We start from the raw sequence: 18,046 nt of genomic DNA, 5'->3' as shown, positions 1-18,046 counted from the left end.
TGACACAAGTGAATATTGGTGCCCTCTAGTCGTCACATTGAGGAAGTCAGACATAGTAGACCCAGTCTCCACGCGGTCATACTGCGCCGCTATCTCCAACACATGCCAACATTGGTTCTTCCAACAACTTTCTTTGTACATAATCCAATGTTAGCACTGCATCTCTTATTAGATTATCAATGTGATCATTGAATGCACAGTCTTGAGCAGTCTGGCGTAATCTGGTTACAAACTGCTGCACCATTTCCTCCAGTTTCTGTGTTGTCCTGGCGAAAACTTGGCGCGCAAACACAGAGTTCATTTGCGGTACTAAGTAGGCTTTCAGTGCTGTGACTGCCGCATCATAATCCGCACATCCTGTGGATCAGTACCTGTGTGATGTAAAAGTAAAGCCTGTCGTCTTTGCCTCACTGAAGCTACAACATCATTAGACAGAATCAAGGCTTTTCCATCTGCAGGGCTGCTGAGTTGTGACTTCTGCTGACTGAGATTACTCTGAGCAGGATGCATACAATATATTGTTGTATATTTCTTGCTTACCCCCACTGCCATTGCTCGGTGCTGCTCTGTCTTGTCTGTCTGTGCGCTGTCAGTGTCCTGTTTTAACACTGTTTTTCACCTTGTGAGAAAATGGACAGGTGGCATGAGATTGTGTGAAAAGTGTCAATTGCGTGAGACGCATCTGTTTACAGCTCAAATGCCGTTAGCCATCTCAGTCCTAGCATGGCAGGCTCATTGTAGCAATCGAACTTCGGCAAAGAGTTGTCCATCTTTCTCAACTTAACTTTTCTGAATTAACTATCATTGTCATCCTCGTCGCTATTGTTTGATATCAACTACATATAACAAATTAAATCCTCCAGTCCGAAATGGAAAGTTCAACTACCAACTTAACTGAATGCTCATCTCTATAAACCTTTGCCCTCTCTCAGTATACGACTTAATTATCACGAGCATTTATTTTAGTAACAATCTTATCAATAAGAGCTGTTTTAATGAATTTTCTGATACGGCCACCCAAATGTCAAGGTAGACGTATAGTATACCTTCTTTTCCGGTTCATACTTTCAAAATAAATGATTACTATCATCCCCAGCTGAGTTAGGGATAATACTGGGATATGTACCATTATCATATATACACATATCACATTTAATCCATCATAATTATAAAAAAGTATATACAGGGATAAGAATAAGAGTCAGGGATAATGAGCTAATCCATAGCTGAGCTGTGTCCGTAACATAAAAACATAAACATGCAGTGTATGGTAGCTGTGTCTGAATGACATCACAGTCAGAGTTGTTTTGTAGCTGTATGTATTTATTTATTTTTACAGAAAGCTGAATGTCAATGTTGTGTCATAATGCAGCTTCATTATGAATCAATCCGCTTGTATTCCTTACACACTTTATATTTTTTTCTTTAAAATTTCCATAAATGAAATGCAACAATAGATTCAAACCATTCTGCACTCTATTAACACAAAGCCTTAAAGACTTTAAAGACTATTTAAGACTATTAATACATGTTAACTGTATAAGATCATTGTCTGAACTGCTGAACCTCTTTGTTTTATCTATTTGTAACGTTATCTTTTGCTTCTTCAATATTTTATTTATTTATTTCTTCTTTTATTTACCTTTAAACCCTGGTATATTTCTTCTATTACTGTTTGTTATCACACAGATTTGCAGTAAAATGAAAAGATAAGATACCTTTATTGTCACTGTACAAGTACAATGAAATGTTGTTTTGAGCAAGCCTATAGATGCCCAATCAAGAATAAACTATAAAAAAAATATATAGACACTATACGATATAAGAAAAAATAAGAAAATATAAACAAAATAATAACAAAAAATGTAAAATAGATAAGAATGAAATACTGTATATACACAGAAACTAAATAATACATTTTTAAAAAGCATAAAAGCATAAACATCATGTAGCATACGAGAGCTGATTGGAAAAAATATTAATTGGGGAAAATGTATGAACATGGCAGGAATTTTTGCTCCCAGTTTACTTCATTTATTTGTTACTTTGACCAAAATTTATATATTAAAAATCAAAATTTACAAGCAAGAAGCTAAACTTCACTGAGTTCATCATCTGTGTCAAATAATACTCTTCATCAATAGTTGAATGTACCACTAAAAAAGCTGTTAAAACATAGAATGACTAGGGGTGCACCGATCCAACTTTTTCAGTCCCGATACGGATACCTGAGCTTTGGGTATTGGCTGATATTGAGTACCGATCCAACACCAGTGTTTAATTATTGAGTCTTATGCCTCACTGTGTGGAAGAGACTGGGATCATTCTTTTATGTGTAAGGCAACATCAGGCTTGACTTAAACATTGTTTTTTTTAACTGTATAAAACTAAATGTAACAAATAAATACACAGTTATAAATTTACTGAATTGTTAGTCATTAAAATAATGGTATCTGATACCAGATCGGCACATTGTCACCGATATCCGATCCAGTATCAATATCGCTGCATCTCTAACAATAAATTTTATTTTCGTTTCTTTCTATAAAAAAGTTGCTGTTTACTTGAAACTTAAAAGACAGAAAAACTGTCAGTGTTGGTTTTATTTTGTAGGTTCCGGCCGGATGTTTGTATCGTGATCCTGCGTAATGACGTCAACCATATATGACCATATATGTCTACGACCATGACGACAACAGTTAGTCAACACACCGCTGATCTGTGTTTGACAGATGTTCGCTCCGGATAAACCACTTCATTCAGTGCCGAGGAGAGGAGGAGGAGAGCGGTCACTGTTGGGATTATTCACCGCCGAGCACTAAAAACATGTCGGGGGAAAAGACGACGAGTCCCTGCAGCAAATTTCAAGCCAACATTTTTAATAAAAGTAAATGTCAAAACTGCTTCAAGTCCCGCGAGCTGCATCTGTTGAACGACCATGACATGGAGCAGGTAACGTTCAACTAACGTACATCAGATTATGCTTCATTTTAGCAGTTAGTTTATGAATTTAAAGAGTATGCTGGATTTAACTTTGTCTTGTTCGTTTAAAAATGAACGTTACATATTGAAAATTAAGTTTTAACACTCTTTAAATATGTTTTTGTGACTAATATTCGACGTAAATTAAGATATACTGAATGGCTGTTAGCTAGTTTTCTTCCATTAACGTTAAATTTGTTTGCCGTTAACTGAATATATCGATTAATCGTTATTGTAAGTTATAAAAGCTACAATTTTTAAGTTAATCTCTGTCAGTGGTAGTATTAAACTTCTACTGAAGGAAAAGTATCAATACAACAGTGTAAAAATATACAAATTCAAGTAGAGCCACAACGATAATTAATCAATTTTATCGTTTTGAGTCATTTTTTCAGAAAAGAAAATGTCCAAATTCTCCGATTCCAGCTTCTCAAGTGTGAATATTTTCTGATTATTGACAGATAAATCAAAATCTTTGTCTTGTGGACTAAACAACACATTTGAGGACGTCACCTTCAATTAGTTGACAACTATTAAATTAATCGTCAACTAGTTTAGTCATCGATTAGGCGATTGTTTTTAGTCACTTTTTAAGAAAAAAAGTCCAAATTCTCTGGTTCCAGCTTCTCATATGTGAATATTTTCTTCTCTGACAATTGGGTTATTGACAAAACAAGACATTTTAGGACGTCTGACTGACATTTTTCACCATTTTCTGACGTTTTATAGACCACACAACAAATCGATTAATTGAGAAAATAATCAACAGATGAATCGATAATGAAAGTAATTGTTAGCTACAGCCCTGATTTATACTACAGTATAGTTTAATTACAGTACTTGAGTAAATGTACTTGTACTGTAGTATTGTAGTATCATCTGATTTTCATTTGATTATCTTACCAATTAATCTATTAATTATCATTTTGTCTTTAAAAATCTTGAACCACAATCTTCCACAGCCCAAAGTGATTTTCTTTTTATTGATTATATTGTTGATATTTGTTGTTTTGATTCTTGATATGACACAGAAAATAAGCAAAACATCTTTTGAGTCAATCAGAAAATGCTTTCTTTTCACTGGATATATAACAAACAATAAATAGATTATCCAAATAGTCATTTTCTGTCAATCCACTAAGAAGTTTCTGCGTTACAGACAAGTAACTCACAGGTCAGTCCCCTGTGAAAACACTGTTCCTGCACGTCTGTCATGTCAAGGTGATGTAAGGATCACGATGGCTTCCTACATGCCTCACATTGTTAAAATATGTTATTACTCTCTGTCCCCTGCCTGGTTTCACTGTGCCCTGTAATTTGAGTGCTGTTGCTCAACCTGCAAACACTGTACGGTCAGCTCATCTGCTACTCTGACTGTCAACTGTAGGGAAGAGAAGTTGTTGAAGAGAAGTTGTTGTTTTGATACATATGTGGATCATCTTTTATTTGTTTATAATATGCTGTCAAATTATGACACTGCATTAATCAGTGATATTTCTCTCACTGGCCCATCTTACTTTTCACTTATGATAGAAAGAGAAATCCTCTTTTTCTTCTGCTTAAAGGGATAGTTCATATTTATTGAAGTGGGGTTGTATGAGGTGGTTATCCACAGATCAGCTGTTTGGGTCAGAGAGTGCTGCTGCGGTGTATTACAGTGCGCAGAATGTGTAGGAATACAGAAGTTCTATGGTTGAGAAAATATAGTGTCAAAGGACTATTTTCGTAATCATTTATTCAATAAACTGTCAAGAAAACAGCGAAAAAGTCCAAGATGACACCTTCAGATTCCTTGTTTTTTGTCCGATCAGCTGTCCAAAAGTCAAAGATATTTATTAATTCACAAAAAAAAAGCCACAAGTCCTCACAATGTAGAAAACTTGAGGCTGTGAATGTTTGGCATTTTTGCTTGAAAAATTTACTCAAAAGATTAATCGACTATCACAGAAGTTGTCAGTTGACCAATTGATTAATCAACTTATCATTTCAACCCTAATCCTGGTCTATATGGGGACATCACAGAGCACAAAGCCATAAAAACTATCCGCTATATTCACAAAAAAAGTCTACAAAAAAGTGTTTATGTAGACTTTATTCCAGTGTTTCACCCACTTAGATTTACCCTCAAGAGAAACAGAATGTTTCTTTCACATGTCTGAGTTTAGAGCTGAAAGTGTAGATCGACTGAAAACTGGCCAAAATAGAAGATTTTATATGCATTTCAACATATGCATCTACTCATCACCACATGACACAAATCTCAACAGTCAACATTATAGCTCAACAATACACACATAGATGCGCATACACAGAAAAACAAAACAAAACAAAGCAAACAAACAAGATAAAACAAATACACCGAGGGTGGGCGGGGGGTGGAGGGGGTTCAGGGAACCTGTACTTAATGTTTTCATACAACAGTTTGTTCAAAGTAGGAGAGGAAAGGCTTCCAGACTTTAGAGATCTGTGTACCGAGCACCCTGTAGAGTAGTTTAAGTTTTTCAAGCCTTCACACTTTCCATCCATTTACAGTGTGATGGTGGTTTGGCAGATTTCCGGTGAATTGCCAGAATAGAATAGAAAAAAATGCATTTCCTTAACAGAAACTGGCTCTTAATAAACTCCTGTTGTGCAGAGTTTAAATGTTGGATCTCAAAGCTCAACACACCACTACTAATAAATTCTCAACCTGTGAGGAAAAACTGTAGAATCCACCTTTATAACCCAGTGAATCTTATGATACTGTATCAAAAAGATGATTCTCGTTTCCTCCTCTTCTCCTGACTGACAGGCGAAACCCATCTATGGAGGCTGGCTCTGCTTGGCCCCCGAGGGGACAGATTTTGACAACCCGATGCAGAGGTCGAGGGTAAGACATGACGAAACCGCTCTGTAACTTTTCTCACAAGAAAAAAAAATGTTGCTGTAATGATTTTGTTTCCCGTCTCTTAACGGCAGAAATGGCAGCGACGCTTCTTCATCCTGTACGAACACGGCAGCCTCAGCTTTGCTCTGGATGAACTGGTAAGAAACTGCAAAACATACATAAGCCGCGTTCTGTATATATATGCATTTACAGTACGTCGGGGATCTAGCAGGCATCTTTAGGCCAGATGTCGTGTGCAGAACCACAGCAGATGATTTGGGCTTAGCCTGTCCTCTAATGCACACACCCCCCCCCCCCTCTCTCTCTCTGTGTGATCCCCTCAAATCTCATTCCCTCATCTCTTTCATGCAACGCTTAAAACCGCAAACTACGCTCTGTTTGACTGTCATTTCATCCGCATTCTGGTGGTCAACCCCGGATTTCATAACTCACTCTTCAACCTGCGACAGTAATATATATATATAGATGCTCTGATTCTCCTCCAGCCGAGCACGTTGCCGCAGGGGACGGTGAACATGAATCTGTGCACAGACATCGCCGACGCCGAGCCCAGGACGGGCCAGAGAAACGCTCTCTGCGTCATCACGCCGGAGCAGGAAATATTCATCCGTGGTGACAATAAAGAGATCATTAATGGGTCAGCATCAGCGGTTTGACTCTGCTAAATTATCTTCATCTTATGAGTTCAACTATAAGAAAATTAAAGGAGGTTTCCTGCTTCCTACACATGTGATTTCTTGTCTCTGCTGTGTCTTTACCAGGTGGAGCGAACAGCTTGCTGTCTATCTACGGACTAACAAGCAGAATCAGAAGAAGAAACGCAAAGTGGAACCGGTTACCAACCAGGTAGCAAAGCAGATGTTAACTCTTCAGTGGACTTATAGCAGACACACTGTGTTAGTCGTATGTCAGTCACTCGTTCCAACACTCAGTGAAAGATCACTCAACAACAACCAGTCTGATTGCCATGAAATTAAACACATATTTATGCTTCCCAAAGGATGAATCTTGATGTTTTGGTGACGTCTTTAGCCTCCATCTCGGGTCAGTATGAGACCAAAATATCCAAATTTCATGGCAAACCATCCGTCAATTAGTTATGAAATTACTCAAAACCACAAACATCATTGTCATGGTGGAACTAGAGGAAAAGTCAAGGGTTCTCCAAAGTTATAAAGATTCATCCTCAGGGGAAAGTTAATGTCAGTACTAAATTTCATGGCAAACTATGTAATGATTGTTGAGATATTTCAGTCTAGACCGAAGTCGTTGACTGACCGAACCATTATTGTCGTCCCAAGAGCCGCGCTGCTAGCATGGCTATAAACGTTAAAAATCTACCGGGCAGGATGCCACCAGAGTTTCTTGGCACAGTGATGTTTTCCAAAGGATGAGCCTCTTTCAATTTTGGCTTCTTTTTGGCAATTTTGGTTTACCACAAACTTCTAATAAATTCACTTTGCACACAAGATACCTCGTAAGCTAATCGGCAGATTACCATGAAGTCAGCACATTTATGTTCCCGAGTGGAGGAACTGTTTTGGTTTTATTGATCTCATTGGTCTTTTTTTCTTTAGCTCATCAAGACAGATTATTTAGCCCCACAATCAAAAAGGCTGTTAAAAAAAACCCCAAAAACCTTAATCTAAAGCAATAATACTAAAATCAGTCCATTAACCAATTAGACGATCAGCAGAAACTTCATCTACAATTATTTTTTTGTTTAGATTATTCATTAAGCTAAATGCTAATGTTTGCTGTTATCTGAAGATTTGCTGCCTTTCTCAGTTTTATATCAGAATGCAACTAATTATTTTCAATATCAATCAATTTGCTGATTATTTATTTGATTAATAGATTAATCATTTAGTCTTAAAAAAATGACAGAAAATAGTTGAAAAATGAGAAGCAAACAATGACATTTTTGCCATTTTTGCTTGAAAATTTTATTTAAATAATTATTTTTCTGCTGATCGATGAATCATTTTAGCTCTAAATTCAGTATTTTTGGGTTTTGGACTGTTGTCACCTTCAGCTGTTTCCTTACAGTCCATAAAGTAAACAATGAATCAGTTCATTGAAAAAATAATAGAAAGATGAATTGATAATGAATTAGTTTTAGTGGTAATATGTTGATTTGAACACTTTCAAGAACATTTCAGACGTTAGAAACTGACATCAGGAGAATGTTGTTCATACTTTCACTCTGAATTATCTTTTTCATCTTCTAACGAAACATCAGGAACCCAGTCCAGCAAAGATGGCTGCAACTCATCCAAGTTTTCCATGCGCTGAGAGCGCTGCTGCAGAGTCCGGCTGCGGCCGGTGGCAGGAAGAGCAGCGGGGCAGGGGACCGGATAAAACCCCTTTCTGGACTGTCACAGACTCAGATCCCCCAGGCCTGGAGCAGACCCCTGCAGGTGCAGCAGAGTCAAAACACACACACACACACACACACACACACACACACTCACACATACACCAGGCTTTCATGTCGGTCAGCCAATCACAGCCACTTCCTGTCCTCTCACACTGTCCTAACGTCCTGCAGATGTTCACACACTTGCACGGCTTTTTATTTTAACATTTCATTTAACCCTCGTGTGACCAGGCATGGCAGCTGATTTGGAAAATTAGCAGGAAGCAAAGTCACAAAAACACAGAAACACGCTGCGAGATGTGCAGGAAAACTTACTCTCTAATCTTCAGACATCATAAAAGCCAAATTTCAGACATGATCCATAAAAAAACCTCTTAAACACGTCCTAATGGGCTTGACGATGAGCGCAGGACAGATAGTCCTCCTCACTGCAGCTTCGTGTTTTGACAAAACGGACACCGGCACTCATCTGGCGTCAGACTCATTGCAGAGTCTGCAGAGGTGGTGTAATAAAGGTCTGGATTAACTCCTGCTGACTGTGCCTATAGGCTGCTTCATTATACACAAGGGTCCCTCTGAGAGGCGAACTGGGAGGCTGTCTAATGAATGATGCTCTGTCAGGATTCTTCCACAAAACAAAGTTCCCTCTTGTCACTGAATTCCTGGACCGTCATGGATTTTTGCAAGGTGTTTTCCAGACAGGGACAGTCAGATCAGTTTTGATCGGTTCTCTGAGGAAGTCTGGCAATATCTGAGGAACTGTCACATATTTTCCAGTTTCTTGCACACATTTAATGATGGTTTCCTGGAGAATTGCAGTAGAAATTAAACTGCTTATCCTTTTAAGAAAAACAGAACAGAATACACTCACCAAAAACAGGAGTATTTTACTGGGAATGCTGGGAAGGGTCAATTATGTTGTCTGAGACATAAAACAAATAATTTGAAAGATGCTGTTCTATACAAAACGTCCTGAGACTGGAACCTTTTACCAACCTACATCAATCTTCAAGTATGGAGTGATATAAATACTAACATCTCTCTCTCTCTTTGGTTATGTATCAGTTTCAGCCTTATTTTACATCGACTGTGTTATTCATTCTTTTAATTTAATTGAATCTTATTTTCCTCTTATAACTTTTATTCTTTTCTTGTGTATTTGTGTGCACTAATGGAGCCCAATAAGACTAGCAGCCGCGTCAGCAGAAGCTAATGGGAATCCTCTTAACAATAAACAATAAGCAGTCAAATATTTAGGTCATAGATCCACTCTGATTAATACTGTACAAGGAAACTCATGTGGCTGGTAACTTCACTGAAGCTTTTTAAGATTTCCCTTTAAATGCACTTAAAGCAGCACTAAACAACATAACAATGGATTAAATGACAATATGTGATGAACCATCAGAGATTTATCACCCGACTCTGCAGTTTCCTTCACCTCTATAAAGCTTTTTAGCGTCTTTCAGCTCATTGTTTTGGTTCAGTGTCACCGCTTTCATCAACGTCATCTCCAGCAGCAACAGGCAGCTGTTTTAAGTGAAACCAGGTCTGATAGACTCACTGAACACTACCTGCTCAGCACCAAACGGCTGGTAGGCAAAATTAGCAACTAGCTCGGGAACATAGCTGAGCATTTAGCAGCTTTTACGAGCCACATATTTCCGTCAGGAGTCGGGGGAGTGAATATCGGACTTATATTTGCCAGGTGGCCAGAAACACGACTCCAAATGAATGCTAATGCTGCACCGTGTCTGCTGGATGTGGAAATCAGCAACTGTTTGCTAACACGTTTGCCATGTAGACTTAATAGAGAAATAATATGAGATTGTTGTTGCTACAGTTTGTTCTCCTGTCCCTGATTGGCCAAAACATCAATTAATGCTGATTTTCTTGGAAAAAAGTTACACCGAAATCACTTCATGTGTTTGTATTTCCAGGTTGTGTCTTTTCTCCTTAAACTGTTGCACAAACATCCTAAATATCAACCGTTTAAAGGTTGAAATCAGGTTAAAGTCAGATTTACTTTGAATCATTTGTATCCTGTTCCTATATTTATCACTTAAAGGCATATTTTCTTCTTGAGTTTGTCATTTGTAATTTGTCTGTTTTCTTCCCTTCTGATTAAGATGCTTCTTTTAAGTATGTTAAGAGCGACAACTAGGGGCGTCTTTGCCACTAGACAAAATGATCTCATCCAGTTTGTGAGAGTCTGGGTTATGTGGCAGAATATAAATAAAAACAGCTACCTCAGACTTGTTGGATTTTCTGCCCTCAGTGTGTGTAACTCCAGTCTGAAACCTTTTCATTGTTGTTTTCTACATCCAGGCAACACATCTACCCACCTGCGCCCGGTCTCCAGGGACTCTCTGACCTTGGATGGTCCCGGCAGTTTCGCTAGCCAAGTCGGATCCTTGGACTTGGCGATCAATGGAAGTACGGACCCTGGCAGTAACAACCAGCTGGCTGAGCTGGAGCCAAACAACATCCAAATATCAGCAAACAACAAGAACCACAACGGCGACAGGAGGTTAGAAACAAATCAAGGGAGAATTAGCCACTTCGAGCCAATTTTAAAGATAACATGATGTAATAACTCTTTCATACATTGTGTTTGGCGTCAATCTGGGGTTGACTTTTTAACGTATGTTTACATGTAATCTGTTGGTAACTCTAACAGCCATTTAAACTGGCTTGGCAGAGGAAAAAGGGTAAATGTGCAAGCAATTAGCACAAAGGACATCCAATGCCTCTCTGCTTCCCCCCCAGCATAAAGCCATCACACACCGCTAAACACCAGATCAAAGGCTCACGCTCTACCCCTCCATTAGAGATCCGACTGCCGCATTTTTAAATTTAGCATACAGAAAGCCTCCCAGTTTGTGCCCCAGCAGCATGTAAACCGGTCACGTGAGAAGAATACATCTCCCTTCTTCACTCGTTGCCTTTTTGGGAAACAAAAACACAAAATACTTATCCCCCCCCAAATAAGGCCAGAAATTCCAAAACGCTGGTGTAATTAGATATCTGCAGCATTGTTTCTCAGGACCTTAGCACTGACTGTCTGCCTGCCTGTCAGAGGACGTAGACCTCAGTTTAAATCCCAGTTTCAGTCTGGGCACAGTGGTCTTCTGCACCCAGCAGAGGCAGAGAGGCCACTGAAGCATCCTGCTCAAGAAGAAGTGACAGAAGCTACTTACACATATGGATGCAAAATGAGTAAATCTTATTAAAAATGTATTAAAAGTCCATTTATAATGCAGCAGAAGTTGGAAAGCAACATAGTAAAACAGACCAGATTTTTTCCATTCCAGTACAAAAGAGACAGAGTTCAACATGTTTATGTTTTTACAGACTATATCAAGTCCTCGGGGTTTGAAAAGTTACGTCAGAGTCTTACACATGCTTTGACTTGTCTGCTTTTTGTATGTCTTGTTCTTCTTTTCTTTTTTTTTTAAAGTGTATAATATCAACCTGCAATAGAGGTGCAGATGAAAATTAGCTGTTTGGCTAAATCTGACACATTTCATACATATCATATTTATGTTAATTTATGTGTGTTGTCCCTGATAAATAGTTAGATAAACTTTTTATTTGTGATCAAGAAAACTGAAACTCTCATCCTTGTTTTCAATAATGTGACGATACTGACGTCTCTTTTTAGCAAAGAACGAAGCGAACATAAACTAGCAATACAGCACCGTAGCTAGTTTTATGGCTAGTTTGCTAAAAGCTAACTAAGCTACAATGACATTAATAACTTTGACGAGTTTTTATTCAGAAATGACTGCAACTAACAGTTTTTTCAGTTAATCTATTAATTATTTTTTAATGAAGGAGGAATAATTTATTCCATGAATAAATGACAAATACCAGTTACAAGTTACCACAACAGTAAGTCCAAAAAGCTGTAATTTTACAGCGCTAAAAAACAGAGAAAAATCCAATTAAGAAGTTATAATCTGATAAAGTTTGGTATTTTTACTTCATTAACAATACAAATATCAGAATTGTTGCAATCAATACATTTACAAATCATTCAGCACTAGATTCAGCTGAGTTTATTGTTCTTTTTGATTTTCTAATGCTTAAGGAGGAAAAGATTGTAGCTTTTTTTAAGTATAACGAAATCCTGCAGTCAAAACAAACTCGACTATATAAACTTTGATTACCGACTCCAAAAACCGCCAACAAATAAACATGTTTAAAATATTTAATTAAAAGCACATAAATGCCTGAACATTTGAAACACATCAAAACTCACACACACACTCCTAACAGATGTCCACTGATCCTAAAGCCAACTTTTAACTGCTTTTCATCGTTTGACAGTCTGTGTATACATTATATCAGGTTACTTTGGGGGGTAGTTGGCCTGTGTGATACCTGCTCTCCTTCTACACAAAACACCTCTGACACTAACGCGAAGGATGTCGGTTCTTATTTAGTCTCTCAACAGCAACATTAGCGGAGAAGGATCTGGGCTGCATTGAACGTCCTCTGGGCTCTTTTCTGCTGCACAGGTGCAGTTTGGAGTCCATTATCAAGCTGTCATCCTCGGTGTTATGCTGGTCGAAATGATGTCAGAACCCACCTGTGTGTGTGTGTGTGTGTGTGTGTGTGTGTGTGTGTGTGTGTGTGTGAGCGAGGTCAGGGAAGCCACGCACATACAGTGTTTTTGTCCACAGATGAATTTTTCTCACTAATTAGTTGTTCATGTTTTGCAGCCCAACAGAGAGGCTGCTGAGTTCAGAGGCCACCAAGAAAGAGCATGAAGGAGGAACAGCTGCTTCCAGGAAGGGCAGGAGTGAAGCTCGTACCAACAAGCGAGAGGTAACCACACCAGTATACCTTCAAAACTACACAGGCTGGTTTTCTCCATCCATTTTCAGTCACTGGGAGTCCTCCTTATTGTTCCTGGGGGATCCCTAGGCGTTTTCAGGCCATATAGGCTACGTAATCTCTCCAGCGTGTTCTGGGTCTTCCACAGAAATACCTCCCAGCTAGATGTCCCCTGAATACCTCCAAAGTCATCCAGGAGGCATGTTGTGTGTAACAGCATAGACATTCAACTTTCAATTTCTGTCATTTCTGTGAAAAACAGCATTTGTGTTTTCATTTTTGGGAAATACACTCATTCACTTTCCTTCCAAGAATGAGATGAGATGTCTGTACAGTAAATATGAAAATGCAGACAGCAGCGGATTAGCTTAGCTTAGCATAAAGACAGGAAACAGAAGGAAAAAGCTAGCCTAGTTCTGTCCAAAGGTATTAAAATCTGCATACCACCACCTCTAAAGCTCGCTTATTAATATGTTATCCAGTACCAGTCAAAAGTTTGGACACAGCTTCCCCTTCCCTTGAACGTGTGTCCTGTATCTCATTTGTTTAATCAGTACAAAACGAACTGTAAAATTTAAATGTTGTGGTTTTATGGGCGATTGTGTGCTGTTTCCCTTTGTTTCCAGTTTTAATGCTAAGCTAAACTAACAGGCTGTTGGCGGTAGCATCATATTTAGTTCAGTTGAGTTAACTTTGTTGCTGTTACAACAAAGTTGTTAGAAAATTGCCCTGGTGAGCTCATAGTGACACAGAATAACATTCAACACAACATACAACTAATAAAACCACATTAGAACATTTTACAATACACAAAGTATCATAAATATTAAAGATAAGCTTTAAAAAAAAAGATGTACTTTAAAGGGGACATATTCTGCACATTTCTAGGTCTATATTTATATTCTGGGGATCTACTGGAATATCTTTGCATGTTTTCCAGTTCAAAAAACTCCTTATTTATCTCATACTGGCCCTTTATACAGCCCCTCAGTTCAGCCTCTGTCTGAAACAGGCCGTTTTAGCTCCTGTCTCTTTAAGGCCCGCCCTCCTTCAGGAAGCTTCCTCCCTCCGGCTCCGCAGGCTACATAAACAAACTATAGTAGCAGGATTTCACTTCTTTTTCTTGTTCTTTACTCAAAATGTCAACTTCTCAAATACATCCGTACATGTCTGAGCTGAAATCACATCCAGAATATGAGAACGGACAACGCCAACAACCTCAGCGACAGAGATTACACAACACATGGCCGTTTATGGACGTGCGAGACGAGCTAACATCATCTTGTTGGGAGCATTTTTATGTATGTTCACCTCAGGTTTTGGAACTTTGACCAGATTTAACAGAAACATCCAACATTATAACAGTATATAAATGACAGGAAATCCCAAAAAGCATAATACGTCCTCTTTGAAGTGCAGGAGGTTTGTGATCCAGAAGTTAAATAACCTAAATATATTAAAAGTAGGCAAAATACCATAAGTATCTACAGAGACAAGCATAAACTAGAAAATGTACCTTATTGAAGTGCCTCAGGTGGAATAGTCTCAGGGAATGTACTTCTTTTAAATCACTCAGATTTAAGAGACAGTCATCAGTCTTTTTCAGCCTCAGGAGACTATTATTCAGGGGGAAACTACATTTTAATATAGATTTTGGCACACAGGTCCATTTAATATCAGCCACAAACAGCCTCAATCCAAAAATATCATAAATCTTCATAGATCTTCTAAATCGACGCCTCACTGGTAACCTTAGCTGAACCAACACCAAACACTTAAAAACCCATTTCATGACTGCCGTTTGCTACCATATGATAGCAATAATCATAAATACGTGATGCTGATTAATCCTAACGTGGGTTGGTTATTATGGAAAAGTGTATCCAGCTGTATCCAACCTGTACTGGGCTGGGCTGTGGGCTGGACTGGTTTGGACGTGACTCACACAACCAGGTGTTACGCCAAGAATGACGTCACTTTAACGACGAAGCTCCGACCTGATCCCGCTCTGTGGGAGTCTAAACTGTTTGGATCCTGATTCATTTAAGACCACATTCAGCGCCATGTTCAACGCTGAGAATCAGGCGATGAGAGTTTGGCATGAAAAGTGTGCCGTGTCAAGGCATGTGTTTCTTCTGGCATGTGTGTGAGTGGGTTCATGTGTCAGCAGGTGGGAGCAAGGCGGTGATTCACTCAGCGTTGCATTTTGTTTGTGAACAGAACTGGTTTTGATGCCCTGAAGGGATTCAGTTCGCCTGGTGTTGTGTGTGTTGTAATCTGGGAAGCTGCATTCCTCCTTACAGAATTTTTTCCAGGGATTCATCACAACTTGAACCGAGACACAGCGTAATGTCGGGAGCCGTGACTCTTAAGGACTCTTTACGAGAATCTAAAAGCTCTGCCAACACAAAAATCCAATCTGCACGATCACGTGATGCTCTGTAAGCACATATTCACTGAACTTGATAAACTCTGAGGAAGCTCCAAAAGTAGCGCCTCCGTTTGCAGCTCCTTTCCAAGTGCACATCTGTTTGTGAATGACAGTCGCTTTGTGTTGTCCGGAGGAACCCAAGTGATTAATGAGGTGACTAAACCTTAACAAGTGTCTGTCTACGTGTGACAGTATCAACAAAACAGAAACAAGAAGCACAAACGGTGCAGAAGGATGATGTTACATAAAGCAGATTACCAGTTAAACCAGTTTTACTTCACTAAATAAATAAACTTATTTTCAAGAAATTGTGTTTCATGAAGGAAGCATAAATAAATGTGACCTAATTTACCTTATCCTTCCTGACAAGCCTGGTCAGGTTAGTTTCCATGTTTAGCTTCACCTCTAACCAGTGTTACAACCAGAAACAGTGTTAAATCCAAAAAAGTTCTTCCCTTAAAGTTCCAAATGTATTATTTTATTTATCTTGTCAGATTTTACATCAGCTGTTATTATTGTGTACTTAAAGTCATTTTCAGTCTAAAGTATCTGCACAGCAAAACATATGTGCTTTTAAATTGCAAAATAAAATGTACAAAATTAAAAATTGAAATTAAATAAAACTAATAAACAATCTTGACTTGTGGCTGCATAAAAATGGATGAAATTAAAGGTAATTATACAGTATTTTTCTCATACGGGAACTGTTATATGTACTTGTATAGATCAAGTAGCAAAGTCCGATAAAAAGTTGATAAAATGCTAATTATCTTATTTTCTTGCTATAAAATGAATTACCTGGCTGGGATCCAATTCGATACTATGATACACTGATCTTGAACCTACAATGACACGATTATTAGCAAAGTGCTGCAACAAACTGAGCAAACAGAAGAGCTGGTCTACAACAAAAAGTTCTCTTTATGGCGTTTAATTAAACCTGCACACATAAAAACCAGGCGCTTGCAGGTGATACAAGCGCACAGAACAGTATCCGCGAACGGAAAACCATCCTCTCGAGGGAGCATTTCTGCGAGATGAGCACAACCCTCCCTGCGTGGTCGCAACTGCTTAAGACTCGCTCGTCAAGCTGACTTTTGAGACTTTGGAGGTGGAATACACAGCGCCTGACGTCTCCGCTCCTTTGACTGGTCACTTTGAATACTGACCATGACCTTTTAGCTCTAAGCTGGATATAGAAAGGCAAGACATAGTACTTAACATAGCTAAAACAATATTCAGAATAAAGAGGACAGGAATAGAAATTACGTTCATGTGGATCCTTTCACTTATGGGTGTGGATAGAAATGAGCTGCCAGATAAAAATGCAAAAGGAGCAACATGGGGGGAAAAAAATGAATAAGTACGGTCGTAAAATATAGCAAGGCCGAGGTTAAAAAAAAGTATAATCGAATCAGAAATGAAAAAGAAGAGTGAGATAGAGGAAATAAGGGCTGATACTACTACAGCATTCAAAGAAAAGTGGGATAAATGAGGTAAAGCAATAGAAATAGAAAGGAAGAGGACATTATATCAAGGATGAGGTTTGGTCACACACGTCTGAACAGTATGTTAAACATCATGTATGCTACAGGTAGATGTGAACATTGCAGACTACAGGAAACACTGGAGCGTTTTTTATACTGTCCTAGATATCAACAAGAGAAACTTAAAATGATGCTCCAAGGGAATCACATGACACAAGGTGTTGGAGAAATGTTGCAGTGGAGTCAGTTTTTTTTAGAAAACACTGGAGTTAACAGGATAATTTAAAGGAATAGTAATCAGCCACTGTCTATTCCATCCCCGCCTCCAAAGTCTCAAAAATCAACTTATTGTAGTTTTCATGTTGTGAGGGAGCAGTAGTGATTATCTCCTCACAACAAGGAGCTTGTGAGTTTGAATCCACTGACAGGCTTAATAGATTGGAAATATACTAAGAGGGTGTTTAGTTAGTCACTGTGACCTGATGTTTAAGGGAAAATCTGAGGAAAAACCGTTTGGGAACTGCTGCTTTAATGTGTAGCTCTGTGGCCACCAGCATTGCAGTTTTGTCTTTTCATATCCAGTTTCTTTGCTATGAATAGATGTGATCTGTGCTTGTTGTCACAGGTCTATGTTTATGAAGTCATGACATAAACAGTACGTGACTCACTCCGTTCACATCAGCTCTGAGTTGGCTTTATGAATCAGTTTAAATCTGGTTTACTTCATTAGGTTCATTCAAGAAAGGCTTTTCTGAGCCACCTTTTGTGAAACACGCCTCGGTAGCCAAAGCTGACGTAGAAAAAGTATGTAAAAGTATGATCATGGTACATTCATTCTGACAGTGCAACACAGATGGTCATCAGTGTGGCAGCTGTTAAGCTTTGATTAAACACACAGGCTCATTCCAGAGGATTTGTCTTTTTAAATACACCAGCAGAACGTTTTATCCCATGTGATGATTTATGTGTCTTTGGATGCGTTTGTTTTGGTAGCCAGGAGAAGGTCAAAGGGGCCTGGCCGGAGTTCATTCAAGCCT

General features: G+C 38.6%; 1 protein-coding gene across 3 annotated transcripts in view; it reads left to right on the top strand.

The window, feature by feature from the left end:
* Positions 1 to 2,692: 2,692 nt before the first annotated feature.
* Positions 2,693 to 18,046, top strand: part of LOC122967227 (myosin phosphatase Rho-interacting protein-like) — a 28,898-nt gene continuing 13,544 nt past the window's right edge. For all 3 annotated transcript variants that reach the window (XM_044331755.1, XM_044331753.1, XM_044331756.1), the window contains exons 1-8: positions 2,693 to 2,952; positions 5,774 to 5,851; positions 5,941 to 6,006; positions 6,355 to 6,506; positions 6,631 to 6,715; positions 8,112 to 8,289; positions 10,578 to 10,779; positions 12,977 to 13,082. In XM_044331755.1, coding sequence (XP_044187690.1) covers positions 2,827 to 2,952; positions 5,774 to 5,851; positions 5,941 to 6,006; positions 6,355 to 6,506; positions 6,631 to 6,715; positions 8,112 to 8,289; positions 10,578 to 10,779; positions 12,977 to 13,082 — 993 coding nt within the window. In that variant the 5' untranslated portion in view covers positions 2,693 to 2,826. The remainder of the gene's footprint in view (positions 2,953 to 5,773; positions 5,852 to 5,940; positions 6,007 to 6,354; positions 6,507 to 6,630; positions 6,716 to 8,111; positions 8,290 to 10,577; positions 10,780 to 12,976; positions 13,083 to 18,046) is intronic.

Source organism: Thunnus albacares, chromosome 17 (assembly GCF_914725855.1).
Source record: "Thunnus albacares chromosome 17, fThuAlb1.1, whole genome shotgun sequence".
Lineage (NCBI taxonomy): Eukaryota > Metazoa > Chordata > Actinopteri > Scombriformes > Scombridae > Thunnus > Thunnus albacares.
This window is presented reverse-complemented; position numbering and strand designations above follow the sequence as displayed.